The sequence below is a fragment of the Periplaneta americana genome, chromosome 11 (genome assembly GCF_040183065.1).
Source record: "Periplaneta americana isolate PAMFEO1 chromosome 11, P.americana_PAMFEO1_priV1, whole genome shotgun sequence".
Lineage (NCBI taxonomy): Eukaryota > Metazoa > Arthropoda > Insecta > Blattodea > Blattidae > Periplaneta > Periplaneta americana.
In genome coordinates this window covers 124,254,078-124,280,799 of record NC_091127.1, presented here as the reverse complement: position 1 = coordinate 124,280,799, position 26,722 = coordinate 124,254,078, and the positions used below count along the sequence as shown (strand labels likewise).

The following is a 26,722-nucleotide window of genomic DNA, read 5'->3' as shown; positions in this document are numbered from 1 at the left end:
CCTTAAGAGCACTTCCAAAGGCGCTTCGACACCTTGGAAGGGTTGGAATGGATCCTGTGCTGCTTGGTCACCCTGGAGGTGTGAACATAGAGCGGGGGAGGTTAGGAGGCCCCCATTGAATGAGGGGTCACATGCGGCCGGTGGACTGGTACATCCTCATCCTCATTCATCCCATACACTCCGGGGTGCACAATAGGCCTCAGTATGGCCGACGTGCAAAGATCGTTCTAACCCACCCGTAGCCACCGTGATCTAACCTATCTGGACTTATTCAACGTTATTATGAATGTAATAGAGATTATTCCAGCAAACTGAGAAGATTTTAAACTCTAAATGGAATGAGATATGTCCGCTACAAATTGGAAGCTTGTAAAAATTCTTGAAGATATTCCGATATCCCACAATATTTTCTTCTGAATGCAGTTCATTACCTAGAAAAGAGGTTACTAATGATAGAGGAAACAATATCTAAATGTTTCGACATTTGTGTATATCTGAATAAACCCCATTCTTTATGAACAAAACTGTATTATTATTTATTTATAAAAATGTTTGACTTTTGAACAACACTTTACTGCAGGCATGTCAGAAATCAGACTCTGAATGTGCAGTTATGTGCGCGGATCGCCGGTCTGTGCGGACTGCATCATTCAAGGGTTGCTCTTACCAGTTCTTAGCTGGAGGAGTGTACAATAATCTATTCTGCGCCTCTAGCGTTGGATTAAATAGGCATTTGGACATTATAAACACACTTAGCAGAAGGAAAAAAACACAGTTATTATCAGTGTCTATATTTGACAATTGTAATACAAGAAACTTTAGGCTTACTCAGTTATACTTCACAAAGTAGTGGTTTGTAAAGCATAATTTATTAAAATGATTTTTATATAGTATTTGAAGAAAAAGAATATTGCAGTAATTTCGAAACAACAAAAAACGAACACAGTATTTCATTTTACGTAATAGGTATTAATTATTTTAAATAATAGACCCTATTCTTTCATTGTTCGTCAAACATTATTATATATTGGAACCATTGGTACACAAATGTTGAAGTTAATTACATGCAGTAGGACATTGTGAAGTTTTTACATTGAAATAATTTCCTTGCTGTATGTCAGTATAAATTAACATTAATATTAATAAATTATATAAATTAAGCTTAGAATTTAAATTCACATATAGTTTATTTAGAAAACATTGAGAGCAAGTATCGACAAGTTGGAAGCGTTACTGAAAGAAATTAAAAGTGTAGTTTACAAGCTGTGAAGTGACGATATTCTATTTATGTCAGGTTTAAAGATTTATTAATGTAAGTATATTAGCATAATATAGTGACTTGAGACAGAAAATTTGCCATTATATATTTTTCCAGAAAATTTTTCCGCCTTGCAAATAGTTGCTTTCTTCGCTCCTTACAACCTCAAGAGCCTTAATGTATTCCTCACAATATTCTCATCATTTACCAGCTTATGAAATGAAAGTCGTAAGTCATCTAATCTTTGATGGCTGTTAGTACAGACTCCAAAACAACGCCAATGTCAAGTTCGTTTTGCCGTGAGAGTACTGATTAACTATACTAATCTGATCTAAACTGTCACAACACTATTACCTCGACATGGACTGATCAAAACCTTTCATTTTAAAATAATTATTGTTGGCTGAGGAAAACATTATAACAATTATGTTATATGATTAATAATTTCCCTTCTTCGTTATCTGTGAACTCCTCACTTTATTTATCATAACTCATTCACAGACAGCCAAATCAGCACCCGTACTGAAACTGCGTTACTGAAACAAAAGCTGATATGCTGTTGTAGGTCTGTATAGCCCTGTCGCGTTCCCCTCCAAGGCGATTCACTCCCTTCAGGTAGGGGAATAGAAAGTGCACATCGCACAGAGACTATGCACAATGTGCAGGGTTTTGACATGCCTGCTTTACTGTATATGAGGCGTTCAGAGCTAAAGTGGATAAAATCCATGAGACGTAGTTTTGAGATAATAGAGGACTTAAAGTTAGCTTGCTCTAGTGGATTATCTAATTTCACTAGCAATAATTTTATTGCTCTATTCTCAAATTATAGATTTATAAAATATAAACAATTATGATGTTATTTGATGCAACGCTTTGGTGACTTGATCCACTATGGCTCAGAACACCGCGAACAAATAATCTGAGCCAAAAGTGACTGGTGTCACCTACCGGCGGATGCTTTGAATTAAGATTTAATCCATTATTGCTCGGAAAAGATCCAACTACAGATAATCAGAAAATGAATTAAATTCAATTTATGAAAATTTGTGACTTGATTCACTTTAGCTCTGAATGCCTCATATATCCTCTGTATCAGGTTTAATTACGTTCAGACATTTTTCTGGAGCCTGTGATAATGATTATTCTTCCCCTCCAATCCTGTCTGTCTGCCCACAAATTTTCTTCAGTGTTCCTCTCACTCATATCCATGAATTCCCTTTATCCAGGTACGAAGTGGTCTTTCCTTTTTATTTCGTCCAAGTAGTATTCATTCAATGATTTTCTCCTTGCAATCTCACATGTCATCCTTTTTGTGTATGTGTCTATATAATTTCACTTTTTTTTTTTTTTTTGTGAAACTAGCGCTGATTTCGGTAGTGAAAATCATTGAATTTATAAGGATTTTTTTTTTTGTTGAGATGCAGTTGATTGTATATGCAAGGCATAATAAAAGTCTAAACCAGCGGTGACCAAAACTCGAGCTGGAGTGATTACATGCGACAGACAGCCTATGAAGTAAGGAGACGGAGGAAAGGTAGTTGGCATGAAAACTACAACCAGTGGTGGTTCCTGTACTAACATCTTGATCAATCCCGCGGATAAAAATCTCAAATTTTGCTGTAATAGTAATGTCATTACTGTTATCAAGAGCCAGTGAATAATATACGATTTTTCTTGCTTCTTTGTTTAAATTTCCTCTTGAATATGACCAGGAATTTTTTTAATTCTCCTCTCGATACTTGGACGAGAAATTCGTACTTTTTCAAAATTATAAACTTCTTATGGACAAGTTATTTAAGCTATTTTAATCATTACTCTTTTGAGAAATTCTGCTATATTAAAAGGCTTTACAGCACGAAATATTTCAAACCCCATTAGGTAGCTGACTTCCTTACATTTATTTAACTTAACTCTGCCAGGTTAAATAAATTATTATTATTATATTATTATTATTATTATTATTATTATTATTATTATTATTATGTCATCTGTCTCTTCCTGGCTATGATTTAAGACATGTCAATTCCTGGCGTTTAACAGTTCGCTGGCACATAATATTGAATCAGTTTTTCTACAATATTATTATTAAATTAATAACTAATAAATAGTTACCCTCATCTAAAGATTAAGAAAATTATAATTGAAATAAAACCTAATAATTTCATCCTTCTAGAGAGAAGATCTAAAATATCAATATTCATGCACATACAGGAGAATTATAGAAACACATACTTAATGGTCAGCAGTAGCAGTAGCAGTAGCAGTAGCAGTAGTAGTAGTAGTAGTAGTAATACATTATTCAGTGTGGCAATTAATGTTTCTATATACTCCTAATTGAACCGTTGAGCAAAGTAAACATAGTACATTTTGTCCGACAAAATAACAAAAAAGTTCTCCTTCTCATTCTTTACGAAACCACCTCTTACTGTTTGTAGAGACGGAGTTTGTAGAGCGACATGATACCGCCAATGCTTGTCTTCAGTACGTGAATGAAACACACAGCAATGTACAGGAAACTCGTACCCGTTTGAATGTCTGTGATTACACGATGTAATAGGAGGGAAGAAAAGTAGTTCATCCATTTAGGTAAACTAGGAAATATTGCGCTTTTGAGTTTGATCATTTTCATTAGGTTTTTGTTTAATCAAGATACAGTACAGTATTAACAATTAGTGTTTTTACTCACGAACTGAGCTGTCCATATGGACGTATTCATTATGCAGTGTATATTATACTGTCTACAGCACATTAGCGTACAATATAGAGAATGAAGTTAAATTGAAAAATAATCATAATATGGATATTTAAACACATTTTTGAAAATGGTGGCCGTTCATTTCGATACAGACTTCAGTTCTAATGTGCATATTAACGCACTATAGACTACTGTACCTAATCCCAATTACCAGTTTCGTCCTTCGTACTAGTAACTCATGTTGAAATAATTCTGTACCTATTCTATAAAAGAGTACCTTACGTACTGTAAGTTCAATCTTCATTTCTGTCCGATCCGAAAAGATAAAATTACTCAGACATGCTATCTACTGTCCGTCCAAGTGGTTATGTTGTATGGTCGTAGAAAGGGAGGAAATCAAGTGACAGTTAATTACTTAACGAGGTCCTTTTATTTAAGTTATTCTAAACAGTTGTATAATATTACGCAGACGTCAAAATTCTTAACAGAAATTAATGTTCTCAGAAAAGAGCTAAGACATCCCAGCCACTAGCTGGCGAATAAAAGCTGATGGGGGAAACCGGGATACGACGTAGGCAAATGGACGACAGTACCTGTGCGAAAATGATTCAATATTGAAAGCTCTTTCGTCACTGGAAAACGCGAACATATTTTTGGAACGTACTGTTTACTATGACCGTAAGGCTACTATGACTGTATATGCGGTCTTGGATCTGTGTGGAGGACGGTTGAACTTCATTAGTAGAAGGGGTGGGAGTGAAATACATTAAAAAATTCAGGTACAATAAAAATTGAAGTAAAAATAAAATGATGTCCCTGTATAAGCGGATTAAGAGGGGAATTACCTCAGCGCTAGATTAGCATTTTTTTAATGAAATTAATAGCAGAATTTTAAAAATTTCATTTGTTGATTTCTAATATTTTCCCGTTGAGATATCCCTGCGCATCGTCTTCAAAACTAAATTTCTGTTGCCATAATTGTGCTTTTAAAATGCTGAGAGATCCGCGGTCGAAACTGAGAAGTAAACAGCTTTAGCACTTTTCGCGACAGCTAAGTGTGACGCTGGCTCATATGTAATTTTTGCCCTGAAAGGCAGGCATCGCGCCGGCTCTGTACGTAGCTCGAGAGAGGAGGGCTTGAGCATCACACCGTGGCAGGAGCTCGCCAGCGGTGGACGTGTTAGGAGCTGTGTGTTGCCATAACGACGCGCGTGACAAGTACGTAACTAGTGACAGCATGCTTACAGCCAGCCAGATGTGCGTGCTCTATCCCGGCGAGGTGACAGACCAATTCAATGGTGCTATGAGGAGATCACCTAAGAGGTGTCTCTTTGGCTCGCCCGACCCGCTCGAGACCCGGAGACTTCTGGAGGAACAGTTCTTGGCAGACAGAGAAATGATGATCCGGAAATACGGTTTCGACATCCTGACATCGAGACCCGTTGCTAGCATCTGCGCGTTAGAAGCAGCTGAAGATGTGTGCAAAGAAGACGCCCCTAAAGACTTTGTGATTCCACTGGTGAAATCGACGGACGAGGAAGCGCAAGATAGGAGTTGTAGTCCGGAAACCGAGGTTCGACTTCGACCACTACGGCACAATCCGTACAACAGACAAACGAGAATTACAGGTAAGCAGTGTTGTGTTTTATTTTGGGGTGTAATTGTGTGAATGGATGAGAATGAGGTCACAGTGGAAATGATAGATGACATCATTTGTAACGTTTTGCTTGAAAAGAGCCCAGATTAATATACAATATTGAAACAGGCATGCAAAAATATGTAAATGTTACTAATGTGCACTATAAATATTCAATTGGCGGTACAATTAATGCTTATAATAGAACGTTCTCTTCGCTGTCCCCCATGTAGTAGTTCAACGGTGAAAATTCGATATTTCCTCACACTACACAGAGGAGAGAAAACATACTTAATTTTTACATTCCTCGGCCTCATATCACTTAAATCAGTGGGCCGCATGTGACTCTTGAACTAATATTAATGTTGCTGTTCTTTTTTACGAGAATTATTTCTTTAATTCCTGCAATAATATGCAACCGGAGGAAACTTTGGTTACCCACATCATTATTGCCAGTGAAGGTATTCAAAACGACACGTATTTGTTTTCTTTAAAAAAAGGCACAGTACCGTCATGTCCCTTGTGCTTTTATATTATAATATTTGAACTGGTAATGGAAATTAAGGGGAAAACGGCTAAACGAATTTTAATGAATGGCCCGTCATTTTAAAGCTTGGCATCCAAGGATTTTCAGAAAAATAGTAACTCTCAGTGAGCCGTTAGTTTTCCTACATAATTTTCCTATTTTCCAAAATCAATTTTTCGTCAGTTTTGAGAACTAATTACATTTCAGAATAAAATAAAACACACACTACAATAAACAATAGGCTATTACACGAAGGGCATGACCTGCAGGATTTCTGACATATTTAGAGCTCAAATTAAATTGGTTATTAAATCTTAAAGACTTACTAATATAATTTCCAGGTCTGATTCTGCGCTGTGTAATTTTCTGTACAGCAGTGTATTGGATATTAAAATCTACAAAACTTGAGTGGTTTAATGACATTATTAGACTACCATTAGAAATGAAATATTTTTATAGTTAATGTCATGATGTGACTATTTTTCATTAATTATACATATTAATGCTATATTGGTGATATGGAAGAGAAACGTATTAGAGTTATATAAGTAGATGTAGAGAATATGTTAAATTAGATCTTCATTTCTATAATTTACTGAGTAGCGGTTATATATATATATAGTGTGTGTGTGTGTGTGTGTGTGTAACTGCAAAACTTTCGTAAGATAATAATATTGTTATTAAAAATCAAATATTTTTATAGTTATTAAGCAAGTGGGGTTGGGTCTTTTTCATATACTTAATGGTGGTGTGGTATAGACATTTATATCAGTCATTCTCTTCAGTATTGGCTCGAGAGAGCGCAAAAATTAAAGTTAATAAGGAAAGCCCAAAAGGTATTAGGCCTACTTACTAATAAAATAAGAGGCCTACAAAATTTTGTAGTCTCTCGATCATTTCAGCAAGATTTCGTTGCAGGATACATTTCAAGGTAGTTCACGAAACATGCAGCAGCTATACCAAGATGCTATGTCTATTGTTCAAAAGCATACGAAACCTGACTTTTTATTTAACTTTCACCTACAATCCACAATGACCTGAAATAGCTATTGTTTTATGCCCACATGAAAAACCCACTGATCGTCCTAACATTGTTACTTGCGTTTTCGCGTTGAAACTGAAAAACTGAAGATGGATAGGTTCAATAAAAGTATTTGGCATAAAAAAACCATTCAGGGGGAGTGTGCTTCATTATTATGAAAGCAAATAACTTTCAAAATGTCTGGTATTCTTCACTGAAAATAAATCTAAAAAAAAAAATATATTTGAACGTCTAACGAACTTAGTTTGCAGCATTTGCTGCACAAGCCACTAGTATTGATATAATAATGAGTTATAAACGTTTTTATCTTAGTAGACATTACAGTAGCGTGAATTCAAATTTTGATAAGTATCCAAAACATTTTCAATCAAGGATAGAAAAACTGAATATGTTAAAAATATCTGTAATACCTGAATAGAAAGTAATGTATCTCACACACTGTACATAAAAACGAATTGACAAAAAACATCGTATAACGTAACAGAAATTTACAGATTCGAAGATTGTTAAGGAGTGCCTTATAGCTGTATGTGACACTTTATTTACTAAATTTCCAAATTCAAAGCAGAGTACAGATGAAATGAAACACTAATCAATCTGCTCGTATTTATATGATTTTGGAAAAGAGTATCAGAGTCCGTCTTTCAACTTCAAAATACCGGTAATATGTCACTTTATATTGAAGAAATAATAATAATAATAATAATAATAATAATAATAATAATAATAATAAAAGGACAAATAATTTAATAATTAAAATTCTGGGCAATTTGTTAAGCTTCAATACTATGAAATGCATTGTGGTTCTCGGCAAATTACTATATCTCATTTTCGGTTCTCCTCTAATTTCTGGTGAGTGAGTACCACTGACTTAAATAGTCCCCTCAGCTAACCCACTAATCTTGTCAGATACCTCGGCTTAATGTCACTTAGCTATACCCTCATTTCCATAAAGAAATTTATAAATCAGACTTCAGTCCTACGTGTGGTATGGGACGATATCGAAGATTGGCTAGTTCAACTAGCTACAAATCCAATTCGGATTAGATTTCAGGCGAAGAAGTGCAGATCGGTCTCTCACAGTGTGTGCCTGAGTGGATCTTGGATTTTTTCTGTGATATATTTTAGTTGTGTTCTATAATCATGTACCAAAAGTTCCATTTTTTGTGAATTTCCTATATTGTTTCTTGATCCAAAATGCTCAGTCCCTAAATGTAGATGGTGTCGACGACATCGATGGATGTGTTGATAGGGGATATTTTGAAAATTATTCTCTATTTATGCAGTGGAAATGAGTGACATTTTTCTATTTCATACTGTCTATTAAGAATGTTTTATATGTCAAATGTTTTTTCTACGTTGAAAAACGTTACCAATACTGGTACTTTCACATTCCTAACATAAGAGAGCACGGCTGCCAAATTTACTTAAGCATCTAGTATAACTCCAACAGCCATTACTGTAAAAAGTATAAATATGTTAATAAAATATGACAGTGCTATTGTGTAGAAAAATAAAGAAAATGGTTAGCCTAAGTCGTCAATTCATCATAATGATTATTATCACGGATTATGTTCTATCTTATTATAAAGTTACTACTATTGTGTAGAAAAATAAAGAAAATGGTTGGCCTATGTCGTCAATTTCATCATAATGATTATCACGGATTATGTTCTATCTTCTTATAAAGTTACTAACAAATCACTTCATCGCATTTTTGTGTTCAATAGGCCTATAGTATCCCTTTTTCAATTTTGTTAGTAGCTCCGAGTATATGAAATGTTTATTTTCTGAAGTACTTGTAATGAACATTATATAATCTTCTCGCATGAATAATTTCGAGGGAAAAATTGTTCCGGGGCCGGGCATCGAACCCGGGACTTTTGGTTAAACGTACCAACGCTCTACCAACTGAGCTACCCGGGAACTCTATCAGACACCGATCCAATTTTTTCCTCTATATCCACAGACCTCAAAGTGGGCTGACAACCGTCAAGCAACTAACACTGAGTGCACACTAACTCTGTGTGACTTAAATTGTGGTTTTCTGTAATGTACAGTGACGTGTATTATGCAAATCAAGCTTTCAGGTATAACTCCCTGTAAAGTTGATTTGAATAATTTCGAGGGAAAAATTGTTCCGGGGCCGGGCATCGAACCCGGGACCTTTGGTTAAACGTACCAACGCTCTACGAACTGAGCTACCCGGGAACTCTATCAGACACCGATCTAATTTTTCCCTCTATATCCACAACCTCAAAGTAGGCTGACAACCGTCAAGCAACCAACATTGAGTACACACTAACTCTGTGTGACTTAAATTGTGGTTTTCTGTAACGTACAGTGACGTGTATTATGCAAATCAAGCTTTCAGGTATAAAGTTGATTTGAATAATTTCGAGGGAAAAATTGTTCCGGTTCAGGCATGGAAGCCGGGACCTTTGGTTGAACGTAACAACGCTCTACCAACTGAGCTACCCGGGAACTCGTCACTTATAATTAAAAATTTCATTTCTGCCGGTTATTATTGATTAAATTTATCTTTTGCCTTGATTGTTCAGTTTTCACAACCGTATAGTAAACATTGATCTCCATTGTGGCTTAAATGGTCACGTACCTGACTACAAGCTCAGATGTTTCCGAGCTGGATGTGGGTTAGTCTCTTTTGAGAACTTATATTCAAGTGCAAAAGCGAAAAGTTGTCCTACCTTGGATGTAACGTGGACCACAGTTCGGAAATCATGGAACCGTCTTCTCGTGTTGCTGCTTGTAGAAGAGTTGGCTGAGAGACGTAGGCGTTCAGGATTTATGACATCGGCGTAGTAAACGCTGTCAAAATAAAACAAAACTAATGAAAACAGGTCACTGGGTTCCCGCATTGTAGATGCGTAATTGGCACAAATAGAGCAGCAACAACATTTTATCCTATCTGTACGCCAGTACTATATAGACAAAAAAAGTCTTCGTAAAGGAAAGCGATTCTTCAGTTTAACAAATTAAACACATTTCGCATTTTGTTTGATAACATTTTAAACATGTCAGAAAGCATTCATTTATATTAATTGACACTTCGCCGTCAAAGACTAGACTTTACCGTGTCACTGTTGTATCACACAAATTATTATAACTAACTCTAGACACCCAGAAGTGGCGGGAATCTTTTCTCTTAGCTCAGAACTGTGTAAAGCAGCCATCGTCAAATTTGTACTCACGATGACATCACTAGACGCAAGCCGCAATACATATAATGATATGACATAATATCAATCGAGGAGTATACAACACTCCGTTCGGATTCCAGTGGCGTACTCTCAACATAAGCATCTGACGTAGATTACATAATAATGATTTATATATGGACAAATTATATTTTATTTCATATTAATTTTTACTACCCACAAGGTAGAAAAATATTCATAATTTGCTACTCTTAATAAAAGTCATACATTTTTGTCTGCTAGTCACGATCTTCGTTCAGATTTTACACGTTTTCGTTCAGAAAGCAATTGTTCGGAAATATACTGAATGTAGAGCCAAACATAGCAGCTACGTAGGGTAGCGGCATGCAACCTAAGATAGACTATACGTACATATCTTTCTTACTTACTTACTTACTTACTTACTTACTTACTTACTTACTTACTTACTTACTGGCTTTTAAGGAACCCGGAGGTTCATTGCCTGCCTCACATAAGCCCGCCATTGGTCCCTATCCTGAGCAAGATTAATCCATTCTCTATCATCATATCCCACCTCCCTCAAATCCATTTTAATATTATCTTCCCAGCTACGTCTCGGCCTCCCTAAAGGTCTTTTTCCCTCCGGCCTCCCAACTAACACTCTATATGCATGTCTGGATTCGCCCATACGTGCTACATGCCCTGCCCATCTCAAAAGTCTGGATTTAATTTTCCTAATTATGTCAGGTGAAGAATACAATGCGTGCAGTTCTGTGTTGTGTAACTTTCTCCATTCTCCTGTAACTTCATCCCTCTTAGCCCCAAATATTTTCCTAAGAACCTTATTCTCAAACACCCTTAACCTATGTTCCTCTCTCAAAGTGAGAGTCCAAGTTTCAAAAACCATAAAGAAAAACCGGTAATACAACTGTTTTGTAAATTCTAACTTTCAGATTTTTTGACAGCAGATTGAATGATAAAAGCTTCTCAACCGAATAATAACAGGCATTTCCCATATTTATTCTGTGTTTAATTTCCTCCCGACTATCATTTATATTTGTTACTGTTGCTCCAAGATATTTGAACTTCTCCACCTCTTCAAAAGATAAATTTCCAATTTTTATATTTCCATTTCGTACAATATTCCCGTCACGAGTCATAATCATATAAGGGATTTCCTTCCAAACTTATCTCTTTACTTGCTTCCAGTAAAATTCCCGTGTTTTCCCCTAATCATTTGTGGACTTTCTCCTAACATATTCACGTCATCCGCATAGACAAGCAGCTGATGTAACCCGTTCAATTCCAAGCCCTCTCTGTTATCCTGGACTTTCCTAATGGCATATTCTAGAGCAAAGTTAAAAAGTAAAGGTGATAGTGCATCTCCTTGCTTTAGCCCACAGTGAATTGGAACGCATCTGACAGAAACTGACCTATACGAACTCTGCTGTACGTTTCACTGAGACACATTTTAATTAATCGAACTAGTTTCTTGGGAATACCAAATTCAATAAGAATATCATATAAAACTTCTCTCTTAACCGAGTCATACATATCTTTCTATGGAGTGTTTTTATATAAATATAAACTATTATGATATATTACACAATGGAAACATTTTATGTCATTTATTCCCAGCTCTCTTAAATAACGCATTCGAAATAATATGGGTCATTCGACGTCATGAACAATGTCCAACTAGGAAACTGTAATGTAAAAGTGTGTAACGTATGCGTGTGTTTTAGATAAAACTAATTTATTAGGCATTGTTTATAATTTCACGATCATTTTAATGACTGTGCATAACACAGAAATATCTCATGTGGCAGTTATTGATGTAACTATATTGTTTTGGCCTGAAACAATAGTCTCAATCTTGGTTGAGATAAGTTACCTGGTTGAGGGTTTTCAGAGGTTTACCCTCAACCTATTAAGATCAAATGCTGGGTAACTTTCGGCGCTGAACACTGGGTTCATTTCGCTCGCATTGTCACCTTCATCTCATTCAGACGTTAAATAACCATTGCAGATGATAAACCTTCATAAAATAAAAGAATAAAGAAATAGTCTCTAATCGCTAAAGCGCAAAAATAAAATAAATATTACGCTTCTGTGATCGGGAACCAAATCAAGTAATGTTAAATTTAAGGGCAAAATTTTACGGGATTCAACTTGAGTTCCGAAGTTCAGCTTCGGAACCATATTCCTCGAGAATTCCGAGGAATATGGTTACCTTAAGGTATATGTACACCCACAAAACGCAAAAAAATGATGAAAAATTAGAATTTTCAAAATATAACTATTTTAATAGAGAATTGTTGTCCCCTTTAATTTGATATAAGAATTTTCGATTTATGCCTTATGGTTTTCCAGATAAGTCCCATTTTCCAAAATTCTGCGTCATCAGGCACGGTCACTTCTACGAAGATCACTCCAAAAGCAATGCACAACATTTTTTTAAATTTATTTTTTATCCTAAACCTTTACAATTTATGGAGGTCATTTGAAAGGTGGAAAAGTGTCGTATTGTTCCTGAAGGATGTATCTACATTCTATGAAAATAGCAAAACTGTAGGACAAAAATGTAATTTTTAAATAAATATTGGGGATTACTTTTGGAGTGATCCTCGTAGCTGTCAATCCCCTCGTCCAGCACTGCTTGTAAAATAAATTTCTTTCTAGTCCCAAAATAGATGCACAGATATCAGGGCATGATTATTAGATTGAAAACGCGTTTTTACATAATGAAGTAATTTATAATCTTTTACTGTTAGTCATAAAACTGTAAAGTTGTGTGTCAGGGATGTTGTACGTCATTTTAATAAGAGTCCAAAAGTAGAAAGTAAAATTCTGAGGAGGATGGGCATAAGCCCTGGGACAAATACCATCGCAGGATTTGTTGCATCAATGGAAAATAAGGACAAAAATTGCCAAAAAAACATTCAACACTTGAAGTTAAAACAAGGAGGAAGTATTTGAAGGGCAGAAAGAAGCTGAAACTGGACCGACATGAAGCTGCTTAAGGGGTGACATATGATGATGGAGTCTTCTAGGCTCTGAAAGTTTGTGGCTCATTTCCTGCAAATAGTAATTTTATAATATTTAATTATATGGTGATACCAAGAAGATATTGGTGTCATTTTGAAGTTTGAAATGTCCCCTAGTGCCTGACAATGAGTAAAATAACATTAATATAGTTAATAGACTAATTATCTATAGATTTTTTTACATGATTTATGCAACATAAAATATTAGCATAAGTTACATATATGGTAATATTTAATTAATGTAAATGAAAATAAAAAATAGCTATATGTCAGGCACTAAAGAATAGTTTTAGCTATAAAACATTGAAGAAACTGTGGCTCTATCTTAAAAACTACATGATCTATCATGTTTCAAGTTGTATGTCAAAATTATGAACAAAATAATTTTTATAAACAATTTAGACATAATTTCAAGGGATCTGTTCACTTCATCCTCTTTCTGGTACCAATCTCAATTGTATAAAAATTTTACAGAGCAAAATTATGCAAAACAAAATATTTTGTATGTAAAGGTGTACATATACTTTAAGGCAGATAGGCAGACAGACAGACTCATTGACAAGAAGGAAGCGATATTGAGAGAGAGAGAGAGAGAGAGAGAGAGAGAGAGAGAGAGGAGGGAACTAAAATAGCATAAGATTAAAAGAGTTGAACAAGGAAAAAAGAATGATACAAGGATAATGAAAGTAGTTGAAGAAAATAAGAAAAGTTTGTTTTTTTGAAACGAAAGTGTATATCCCTGTTTCATTATGAAGTGGCGGTAAAACAATTCGGCATATTATGTTGTATCGTCGTATCTTATGTTATTGCTAATGCGCATTTGTCCGCTGTGTGATTTACTGCACCAAACGGCCGGTATTCGCGAGGCGTTCTCCACTCCGATTTGGCGCGCTCGTTGAATATGAATAGCGCGTACTCGTCCACAGAATCGTCAATGCAAGGTTATTATGTGAACCACTTGACAGGAGTTTAATATTCCAGCGCCTAAATTTTTGCGCGCGGAAAACTCTTTCTCCTTTCCCATTGGTCCGATTCCTGCGTGTGACATTGAAGGTTAAAAAAGAAACAATTCGCACGTAGTTAGGTAATCAGCACCGAGCCCCCAACTGCGAGCTGTTTATGATGACTAATTAATTCTACAAAGAAGACTCACAATTGCTGTGGTGGTGACTCGGGTTCTATGCAAATAACACTGGACTCACGGTTGCCATGGCAACGTTATGACCAATGCTGTATTCTCGCTAACTTCCATTCAAATATTCCATGATCATAACGATAACGGTGATAATCATACAGTCACTAATAACCAGTAATAATATAACTATCGTAATGACACTAATGACTATAAAAATAATCGTAACGATAATAGACAATAACGGTAGGCTACTAATGAAACGAAAATAATTACTGTCGCTAATAGGCCTAATAATATTAAATCCAGACATTTGAGATGAGCAGGGCACAAGGTGCGAATTAAGATTTCTGATGAGGAGGGGGGGATGGAATCCTAGATACAGAATACCAAATATAAAATTGTTATTATTGATGCTGCTGTACTGCCACTATTATTATTATTATTATTATTATTATTATTATTATTATTATTATTATTATTGTTGTTGTTATTATGGCTCTACGCTTGGTCGCACTGAGTTGCTTGTCTTGCATCTTGATCATAATAATAATTATATCCATGAGCAGGCTTAAAGGCCCATTCATAATGAAAATTAAACATAATCGTAACATAAACACAGAAGTTTGCGCCCAGGCTACCAAATGGGATCATTCACAGTGATTCACATAAGTTTGCAAACTCCAAACTTTCATGCTTAAGCTTACGTGATTTGCAAACAGAACACAATCTTGGAGCGCTGAATATGAGGAAATGGCGTCGTTATGTTTCCATCGTTACCAAGTATGTTTGCTGTTATGTTTATGTTCCCATCGTGAATGATAGTATGACTTCTTAATTTTACCGTAACGTTTATATTCTTAATGCTTACGTTATGCTTAATTTTCATTGTGAATGAAGATAAGGTGTGTAATTCCTAAGTAAGTTATTGATTGTTGTCAGCTTACCAGTGATGATAATATATTAATATTATTTTCTTTGCTTACTTTGTACTTTATAAGGTAGGTATACCCGTATTGAAACAATTATATTTTGTGAGTGGGATAGAAGTTATCCCTGCCAGGGATGTTAATATGAATTTATGAGAGGGGGATAACTATCCAACAGTGGGGGAAATCCCCCCCATCCCCCTCGTTAATTCGCACTCTGGCAGGGCATGTAGCACGTACGGATGAATACAGAAATGTATAGAGAGTGTTAGTTGGGAGGCCGGATGGAAAAAGACCTTTGGGGAGGCCGCCGAGACGTAGATGGCAAGATAATATTAAAATGGATTTGAGAGAGGTGGGATATGATGGTAGGGACTGGATTAATCTTGTTCAGGATAGGGACCGATGGTGGGCTTATGTGAGGGCGGCAGTGAATCTCCGGATTCTCTAAAAGCCATTTGTAAGTAAGCAATAGGCATAATAATAATAATAATAATAATAATAATAATAATAATAATAATAATAATAATAATTCCTATTATATTAATGGTAATAAAGACAATAATTATGACTACGACTTTATTAAAGATACGACAATAATTATGACAGTGATGACGTCGACGATGACTATTATATTGATACAGATAATGATTACGACAACGGTAACAAAGATAACGCTGTAAATTGAAGTTTTATATCCAACCCAATGTAAACATAGATCAGTTGACTTCTTCTATTTAGAATAATATGCCACAATTTTACTCAGGATAAACAACGAATGTAAACATCAAATATAATGAGTCACATTGTAAGCGAGCTTTCACTTACATTAACCAATATAATTTAATAAGACCAATTATGCACACACCTTTAAAATGTAAGTGAAAACCCGTAATATATTTTGTAAACATTTGTATTCTCACATATTTTATCTACACTTTAATTCAACTCATTATTGTTACTTTCTTCTTTTATCTATTTTATTTAGTGATCATTGATGCTTGATGTACATGTATTGACAAATTTGAGGTTAAAATATTGCCCATTCATAATGTTTTATCTGATGATGTCGCTGAGCGACGAAAACTTTATAAAAACATTAAATGTAATATAAAGAAATAAATCCTTAAATATTGTACGGTAAGTTATTGACCGAAAAATAAACAATATATTTAACTAGACGTATCTGAAAAAAACTCCCAAAATGAATTGCAAAACATATGTAAGACATACTACAAGTAGACTTGGCAGGACTACAATGACGTGGGTTCAGCACGACGCCTATTATTAATAATTTCCTAAATGAAACAATGAACGGATGAATAAGATTAGTGCCGAAGGAAGCAATTATCATTTTTAAAGTAGAGTACCTTCCAGCTACTTACTAGAAGATAATGAAGAAACCTCGAAAACTTCCCATGAAGAATCGAAGCGTGGATATTCTGAATATACTAAGGCACAATAATACGTACCAGCCAGATTCTACGGTAATAAATGTTTACATTCTTTATACCATGACTTTACAGCTACTGCAATAAACATTAAACATTGAAATTTAGGTTGCAACATATTTAAGAGAGCACATTTATTTTGAGTCACTAAACCAATATTTGACTATAGATTCAGATAGAAGTGTGCACCATGGTAACAGGCTCATGTTTCTACTGGCTTTGTAAACAGATTTTACCGCATTGAATCAACACAGACCCTCTGTTTTACACAGGATGCTGCCAAGGTCCCATTGTGATAGTTAAACAAAGAGATATGAAGTACACGGCTTCCATGTGCAAATCTGTACCTATAAAGCAATTACCAGACGACTAAAAATAACCACAGGCAGCTTAACTACACTGAATGCTATTTATAGACAAGAAGGATCTTGAAATATTGTTCATTAAGAATTACAGTAACCTTAAGTCAAAATGCTTTTCTTTAATGCAGAACGAAGGTGCTAGCCTACTGGTTTAATCGAAAAACAATCTCAGCTGTTTTCGGTCGTATTCATTCATTCATTTATTTTATTCCATAGATCTTACATGAGCAATGAAGCTTTAAGATGTGGAACATGTCAACATTTTACAATATTACAATTACAATTTTTAAAAATTTTTATAGTTTTACAATTTAGTAATTTTCTACAATTTTTACAATTTTGTACAATTTTTTTACATTTTGGCGAGATGTAGTGAGATGAGATGAGGTCCGAGGATTCGCCAAAATATTACCCGGCATTTGCCTTTTCGGTGGGGGAAACCTCGGAAAAACCCAACTAGGTAATCAAATCAAAGGGGGTAATCAAATCAAAGTGGGTGATGCCAAGGACTCGCCATTGACCATCCGGCTTCAGTCCCACGGCTGGGGAAAACTCCGAAGAAGCCAAAGAACAAAGGGGGATCCAACCCAAGCCCGAACGCAGCTCCGGATCAGCAGCCCAGCGAGTCTGCCGACTGAGCTACATCGATGGCTCTACTAAAAGTACGTACGAACACGTTACGTAATATAATGATAATTAATATCGGGAAGGTTTGAGTTCAATTCCTTATTTCGTAACGCGCCACTGGATCCGAAATTTGCAGGTTCAAATACGGCCTAGGACGGTACATTTTTATGAGCAAGAAAAATCCTTTGAATGGCTCCTTTTAGAAATCCAATAATACCGGGAATCTCATATATTTTCGGTACCGAAATAACTGTCCTTGCTTGGGAGGGCTCCTGACAATGTGTCGGCTAGATATTGTGATATGTCCTTGATCAACAAAATTAAACATATTTTTTGTTAAAAGACACAGAATGTGTGATTCTTATAGCATTTTTCGTGCTGATTTCTGATCTGTTTTCACAATTTTTCTTTCACCCAGGGTTTTTGAGTAAATATATGAAATATACTTCAGACTTTTCTAATACTGATTCCTCGTAACATTTTACCTAAAATCATATTTCTGCACAGTTTCTTGGTTTCTTCATCATGTTATGGTTCTGAATCAACTCGCTGACACGTTCTCTGTAATCTTCTGATCTGTATTTCCTAGAAAGTAACAGTCTGTTGAATGATTCTTAGGTTCCCGGCATATTATTGGAACTGGAAAAGACATATGACGGTATCCTTTTAGCCAATCAGTTAGGCTAATAGAATTACATTGAGCACAACAGATTTCAGGGGTCTAGTTCCTGTTCCCACCTATTTTGCAATCAAAAGGATACTCATAAGCTCTTTTAACTAGTGTAGTAAAATTCACCTGTGTGCTTTCAAAGTTAATTAACCACAAACGTAAACAAAATTGTTTGTGATTTACACAGTATTTCCAGGTATCTTTCGCTTTATAAGATACTTTCACCACACTTAAAATTAAGATAAAGAAAACATGGGTTATGAAAGTTGTTTCATGATTGTAAGTTCCAACTCCACTGAGAACTTTCGCAGTCTTATGATTATGAGGAATAAAATTCATTTTTATGAATTCAGACTTCATAGGCAACAGCGATCTAAAGTTATAGGTCAATTGGTAAAGCAATAAAATGAAATATTTGAAATATTTTCTCTCAATTAGCATGTATATAGCAATAAAAATAAATAAATTTTTCTAAAATTACAAAAAAAAAAAAAAAAAAATGGTGGATGGTAGAAAAATTCTGACTTCATTTTTTGGAATTAGCAGATGACATTACATAAGAAACAGCAAAAATTATACATTCAACAAAATCATTGTTGACCAGTGATAATCTATACTAATAGTAAAACTGTAACCTAAATAGCTAAGAGCCATGGACAATCCATGCGTTATATACCCGCGTATTATACTGTAAATGTTTGTTTCTGTACTCAGACGCATCGCATGAATTAACATTATCAATCAGTCCATCGAACCTATGTCTATTTTTATTTGAGCTATTTTCAGTCGTTACTTACACCAAAAATCCAGTGCTAAGAAGCAGAGAATTTCAACGACGAAAATAATAAAAGTGTGTCCACTCCTAATCGTGTTGTGCGTGATGTCTAAAACAATTTATGAACGGCTTGAGTCAGACACCCTGTATAAACACTCTGTATATCTACTGTCCTGGTACTACGGTCCTCTTATGACATCCCAACAATTCTCCATCATCATCGTCATCATTATTGTTCATTCATTACGATTGTAATCTAGATCCACTGCCTATGGTGCACTCTGTTACTGTTACAGTTACAGTTATTGTAATTAATTTAGTGTTCCATTTTTCATTGAACCGGAACATAACCTCAATCCCGATAGCATTAAAGGCTGGTTCACAATAAACCTGGAATGGAAACGAGAACGAGAACGTAAATATTTTTAAAGTAAATGTATTTAAACATTATTTCCGTTCTCGTTCTCATTGTCGTTTCAGTTCCCGGTTTATTGTGAACCGGCCTTAACAGGAAAGTCAACAGCTTTCCAGTGAAGCATTCTTCATCGCTCCAAATGCAGTCGAAGACGGTAACACGTTTTTGGTAACTCCCTGTAGCAAGTAGTTGTGCAGTCACTGGGGCACGGAAGTCCTCTCCCACGAGTAGCGCCCTTGGATGGAAATACTTCAAGGTTCTTATGCCAATCACGAACTCATCGCCTCCATTTGTGTCGGAGAGGAAATGAGCCCAGCATTGTGTAGTGATTTTTACGACAAACCAAAATGCTAATCCGGCATTCTGAATGCAGTTCTAGGAAACCTGCATCTCGTTCTCAAAAAGAAGAGCACTGAACTAGCTGCTGTCTTTCAGCAGTCTGCGTGTTCGTTGCCATCCACTCTCACGACACACAGTATATGATACAGTAAATTTGTTCTAAGTAAATGTTTCTTGTAATAGAACGGATGATGGTAATGGTTTGTCATTGAGTTCCTTGAGTTTTTAACTGTTCGAAATTTTTATTTGCACAGAATTCGAAACTACTAACGTCCAACGGTTAAGACTGGTTCACAATAAACCGGGAACGGAAACGACAACGAGAACGTGAACGAAAATAATGTTAAAATAAATATATTTAAATGTGAGCATTCACAATAGTTAATTGTGAATGTTCACATTTAAATACATTTATTTTAACATTATTTTCGTTCACGTTCTCGTTGTCGTTTCCGTTCCCGGTTTATTGTGAACCAGTCTTCAGTGTACCTGACCTTGAAACGAGAGGATCTGGATTGAGATTATGATTGGGACAAGATTCTTCAGGAGAGTTCTCAAGTTTGACTTTCGAAACAAGTTATCGTATTATGATTCCATTCAACAATTCTAGAACATTCTAATATGATACTTTGAAACATGACAATACCGAGCGGGCTAGCGGCGTGGTAGAGGGCTGGCCTTGCATTCGGGAGGTTCGGGGTTCGATCCCAGGGGCCGGCAATCCTAACTGAGGTTTTTCATGGTTTCCTCAGTTATTTCCAGGCCTCTTGAAAGTCCGGCCTTGGACGGCAATCCTTCCCTTAATGCTTTCATATGTGTGAGTGAATGCTGTGTAATGTTTTAAATGTTTGTGTTGTATCGGACGTGGCCCTGGCATTGAGCTGATCCCTCATCCGGGGAGGCCCTCCATGTCCTTGTGTGGTCAAAAAAGTATGTATGTGATCCAATAGCTTAATTCCTCTCCCGACAGGTCGCGGCCCTGTAAGGCCCGTGTGGCGTGGGTCGTGTAAATGAACTTAAAAGGGAGAGGTTAAACTAAGGTACAGAGAGAGAAACATGACAATACAGTTTTCTTTTTTTAAATGAAATCTCCTTTTTCTTCAATATAGGCTACAATTTAGAGTGAGGATCATCACTTAGGTTTCCAGTGAGTGTGTTAACACTGGATAATTTTTAATTGGTTATTTTACGACGCTCTATCAACTGCTATGGTTATCTACCTCCTGAGTGAGATGAAGGTGATAATGCTAGCGAAATGAGTTCAGGATCCAGCGCCGAAAGTTACCCGGCATTTGCTTTTAGTGGGTTGAGGGAAAACCCCGGATGAAACCTCAACCAAGTAACTTGTCCCAACAGGATTTGAACCCGGGCCCGCTTGTTTCAAGGTCAGACATGCTAACCGTTACTCCACAGCGGTGGAGAGGATTATACTCATACTTTATAGTTCTCGAATGTATAGCATTTTACACTAAATAAAAATAGGTTCATAGTTAAATCACATTAGGGAAAAAGAAATAAATAGCTAAAGGTTATATTATTACAGAAATACAGTGAACATTCTTAGTGTATGCATAATAATAATAATAATAATAATAATAATAATAATAATAATAATAATAATAATAATAATAATACTTACTTACTGGCGTTTAAGGAACCTCGAGGTTCATTGCCGCCCTCACATAAGCCTGCCATTGGTCCCTATCCTGAGCAAGATTAATCCAGTCTCTATCACTATATCCCACCTCCCTCAAATCCATTTTAATATTATCTTCCCATCTGCGTCTCGGCCTCCCCAAAGATCTTTTTCCTTCCGGCCTCCCAACTAACACTCTATATGCATTTCTGGAGTCGCCCATATGTGCTACATGTCCTGCCCATCTCAAACGTCTGGATTTAATGTTCCTAATTATGTCAGGTGAAGAATACAATGCCTGCAGTTCTGCGTTGTGTAACTTCCTCCATTCTCCTGTAACTTCATCCTTCTTAGCCCCAAATATTTTCCTAAGCACCTTATTCTCAAACACCCTTAACCTGTGTTCCTCTCTCAAAGTGAGAGTCCAAGTTTCACAACCATAAATAACAACCGGTAATATAACTGTTTTATAAATTCTAACTTTCAGATTTTTTGACAACAGACTGGATGATAAAAGCTTCTGAACCGAATAATAATAGCATTTTCCATATTTATTCTGTGTTTAATTTCCTCCCGAGTATCATTTATATTTGTTAGTAATAATAATAATAATAATAATAATAATAATAATAATAATAACAATAATAATAATAATTTATATATGTACAGATTTCTAATGTTTACACATCTTTTTCTGCCTAAAGTCTTAAAGTCTTATTCTTGTTCTCCGCTCTTCTCTGTCTATCCAATCTATATCATTCAGTTTGCACTCTCTCATCCTTATTCTGATATAATAATAACAACAATAATAATAATAATAATAATAATAATAATAATAATTTATATATGTATAGATTTCTAATGTTTACACATCTTTTTCTGCCTAAAGTCTTAAAGTCTTATTCTTGTTCTCCACTCTTCTCTGTCTATCCAATCTATATCATTCAGTTTGCACTCTCTCATCCTTATTCTGATATAATAATAACAACAATAATAATAATAATATTAATAATAATAATAATAGTATACTGAAAGTTATGTTAAACTGTCAACAATAAAACTGGGAAGGAAAAATTTATGAATACTGAAAAAATATTGTGAAATATTTCGCCAAACCAGAGCGAAAGACCTAAGATGCTGCTGCTGTTAATGATGATGATGATGATGATGATGATGATGATGATGATGATAATGACGTCATCATATCTAGTATTCAATTATTGTTTATGGGAAGGATTGATTCCTACAGTTACCGCCAAGTGAAAAATCACGCTCCCGTCTGATCCTGAACCCGGAATCTTGTATACCATATGCAGTAGTCTGTCGCTCTACCAACAGTCAACTCGACTCCGTGTTCTGTGGCTGTAGTAAAAAAAGAGTGTGAAGCTTGTTATCGTGTACAAAACGATGCAATTAAATTTTCCATTCGGAATGGCTGCCCTACATGTACATAAAACGTACTGCCGCTACACCGCATGCTGTTAACCTTAAGAGCTGCATACCGGACTACATTAAGGCGAAAGTAACCGGCCTCGAACACCTTCCACGCGCAACATTGTGTAACTGTAATTGAGAGTTTCCCGCCCAGACTGAGAATTATGGAAGCTTCATAGCCTACTTTCGTTCTCAGCATAGTAACGTACATGTTATATGGAATATAGTATACAGACTACTCCAGCGATATAATACATTACTAATACGATCCTCAAATTGATTTCAAAGGTATATAAACCTAAATTCTATACATTTTTACGTTTAACAGTCTATTTCTCCACCAATCCATCCAACAACCAAACCAACCATCCATTCATCAAAACACCCATCCATACTCCCACAATCCTATCACAATTTTCTATCTGCCATCCGTAACATTAATTAATCGAACTAGTTTTTCGGAAATACCGAATTCAATAAGAATGTTATATTAAACTTCTGTTTTAACCAAGTCATATATCTTTTTGAAATCTATGAATAACTGATGTACTGTACCCTTATACTCCCATTTTTCTCCAATATCTGTCGAATACAAAATTATTATTATTATTATTATTATTATTATTACTTACTTACTTACTTACTTACTTACTTACTTACTTACTTACTTACTTACTTACTGGCTTTTAAGGAACCCGGAGGTTCATTGCCGCCCTCACATAAGCCCGCCATCGGTCCTGAATAATCCAGTCTCTATCATCATATCTCACCTGTCTCAAATCCATTTTAATATTATCTTCCCATCTACGTCGCGGCCTCCCAAAGGTCTTTTTCCCTCCGGTCTCCCAACTAAGACTCTATATGCATTTCTGGAATTCGCCCATACGTGCTACATGCCCTGCACATCTCAAACGTCTGGATTTAATGTTCCTAATTATGTCAGGTGAAGAATACAATGGGTGCAGTTCTGTGTTGTGTAGCTTTCTCCATTCTCCTGTAACTTCATCCCTCTTAGCCCCAAATATTTTCCTAAGCACCTTATTCTCAAATACCCTTAACATACGTTCCATTACGAAACTCCAACATAAGCCTTGGAGTCCCATTCCGAGGCTTATTTTGAGGTTTCGTAACAAGCTGTTTTTTATGGTGATGGGTTGTTGGCCTTTCGCCCAACCCCCTAGCTGGAGGACCACTCCTCATCGGCTGTCCGCGACTGCTTATTCAATATATTCACAGCTGCCCACCATATCTGGAGGCCGTCTACTGGATCCGCAACCTAAGGACGCGCCATGCCGTGGTGATAGGGACCCACAATACATGGATTATTATTATTATTATTATTATTATTATTATTATTATTATTATTATTATTATTGTACTATATTTATCCTTATAAGCTCTTGCAGACTATTTGTTGCTAAATAAATAATGTTAGGTATGCCAAATTCTTCAATCTTTTACTACACAATACTCGGAAATATAATCTAGACTATGTCTAGCGCATTCAAAATTTTAGTCCTACGATTGTATCTTTATCATGGAATATATTGTAATGTATTTTCCTATAGGCCTTCTTTCCATGCATAGCTTGATTTTCCTTCTTGTGTTGGTGTCATACCTGCTATAAATTTAGAGATAACATCTAATTAATATATTTAACAATGTTTAATGATTTATTGTTGTTTAACAGAGTTCTTAGGGGTCCAAACATTAACACTTTTCTTTCAAACAACCCAAGAGTTGGAACTTAAAACTGAGACGATTCTTCCGACGCCGGGGTGGAATCCGGTGTGGCTTAGTGGATAAAGCGTCAGCACATAGAGCTGAAAACCGGGGTTCAAATCCTGGCGCCGGAGAGAATTTTTCTCCGTTCCATTACTCTTTCATCGTAATCTTAATTTTGTTTAGTCTTGCTTTCTTTCAGTCCTAAAGTTTAGGAGGAAAAACGTTTGTAAGTAGCTGCTCACTTCGATTCTGTAGATTGGATATGATAATTTACTCTTCAGTATATTGAGTAGAGGGTAATACGTATTTTACATACAGCGTTCGCCTGGAAACAGGTTTCCCTCAGGTGAATTCTTGCGGCCTTTTAGAGTTATAGATCGAACGCTAGTGCCGAGGAAGTAGTGTGTACTTTTTCCGTAGATCAAGCATGGGAAGGTTTTGTGCTGCGTAGTATGGAGAGATAATGTAGGTTGAAGTGACGTCAAGGTAAGATAATTAGTATACAGCTGACTTCCATTCAGTGCAGTTCTAAAGTGCGATGCATTGCCGCGAAATAAATTGAATGGTGAATCTTCATTTATGGAACGTAGGTCTATTCAGTATTCAATATTCCTTCAAAAATTTGTCATGTTATACAGTAGTTCTACGGAAATATTCTGGCGTTCATCAACCTATTATTTAACAATAGGCTATAGAGTTTAGTGAAAAGGTGAAAAATATTTATTTTTAAATAATGAGAAAGCGCATAAATCTCGTTATAACTGAAGAAAAATGCGACTTCATTTCTACGTTCGCGTGGGTCCTTTGTGAGAATTGCCAGAAGAAATGACATAGCTCCTTTTTCCATTCATTTAAAAATTATATCTTAGAATCACTACTCTACAATTCAATAATCATAACTAAACATGCACTGAGTAATGGGGTATTCAAATAACATGCTTCGTATTTCAGTCCCCAATTCCGTAATTGTGTCGACTAAATTATTCTTCTGTTCATAATAATTGCATATCACCATGTTTAGTAAACGGTATCCTCTTCTGTACATATCCTTACAGACTTAACAACCACTTCTACTCAAGAGCTCCAGTCTGGAGACATAAAAATAAATACAGATCTGCTTATTTGGAGTAACCTACTGACAGATATTATCCTGCATATTTTCCAGATAACTGGAACATTACAATATATGAAACAATTCTGTCACATTGTGTAGAGTTTATCTACGAAACAAACGTTGTAGACATGTTGACTTCAGAACAGGTTTATAATGCTTAGGTAGGAAATGGTAAGATAATGTACTTGCCATTCTTAACGTATCTTCAACTATGCTAGCATTAAAAGAATGAACACGAAGAGAACTGCAGCACATGTCACCTCGGTTCTCAAGTGCCTTGCTTGCGATTAGGTCTGAAGTTCACGAGTTTAAACCCGGACCTGGACAATGACAATACGTCTTTCCCAGTACAGAATATGAGCACCCATTCCGGGATCCGTGGTGAAACAAAGAAAGATAGAAATTCAAAAGACTATCAGCCACAGCGGAATCATATTATTTATTAGTAGTTAGGCCATGCGCCAATGTAACTTATGTGAACACGCCCAATGATGCCACGTCTCCTCGCTACAATCATGAGGGTACCGAAGTTGCATATAAAATTAGCTGTGCCACGTGGCCTCTCTCAGTAATATCTCGACATCGAGAGCAGATACAGATCTGTGACAGGTCTATGGAAAGTATTGAGACTATGTAGGCACCAGTTTCAAGTAAAGCATTGCTATTGAGTTGGGCGAAATATATTCAATGAAAGCCACCGGCGTGGCTCAGTCGGTTAAGGCGCTTGCCT

The 26,722-nt window shown here is 35.8% G+C and overlaps 1 protein-coding gene across 1 annotated transcript in view; it reads left to right on the top strand.

Annotated features, from left to right (window-relative positions):
* Nucleotides 1–5,083: 5,083 nt before the first annotated feature.
* The window catches only part of LOC138709316 (uncharacterized), a 106,809-nt gene continuing 85,170 nt past the window's right edge, over nt 5,084–26,722 (top strand). Inside the window, exon 1 of the mRNA XM_069839992.1 lies at nt 5,084–5,581. Within this exon, the coding sequence (XP_069696093.1) occupies nt 5,191–5,581 (391 nt within the window). The 5' untranslated portion in view covers nt 5,084–5,190. The remainder of the gene's footprint in view (nt 5,582–26,722) is intronic.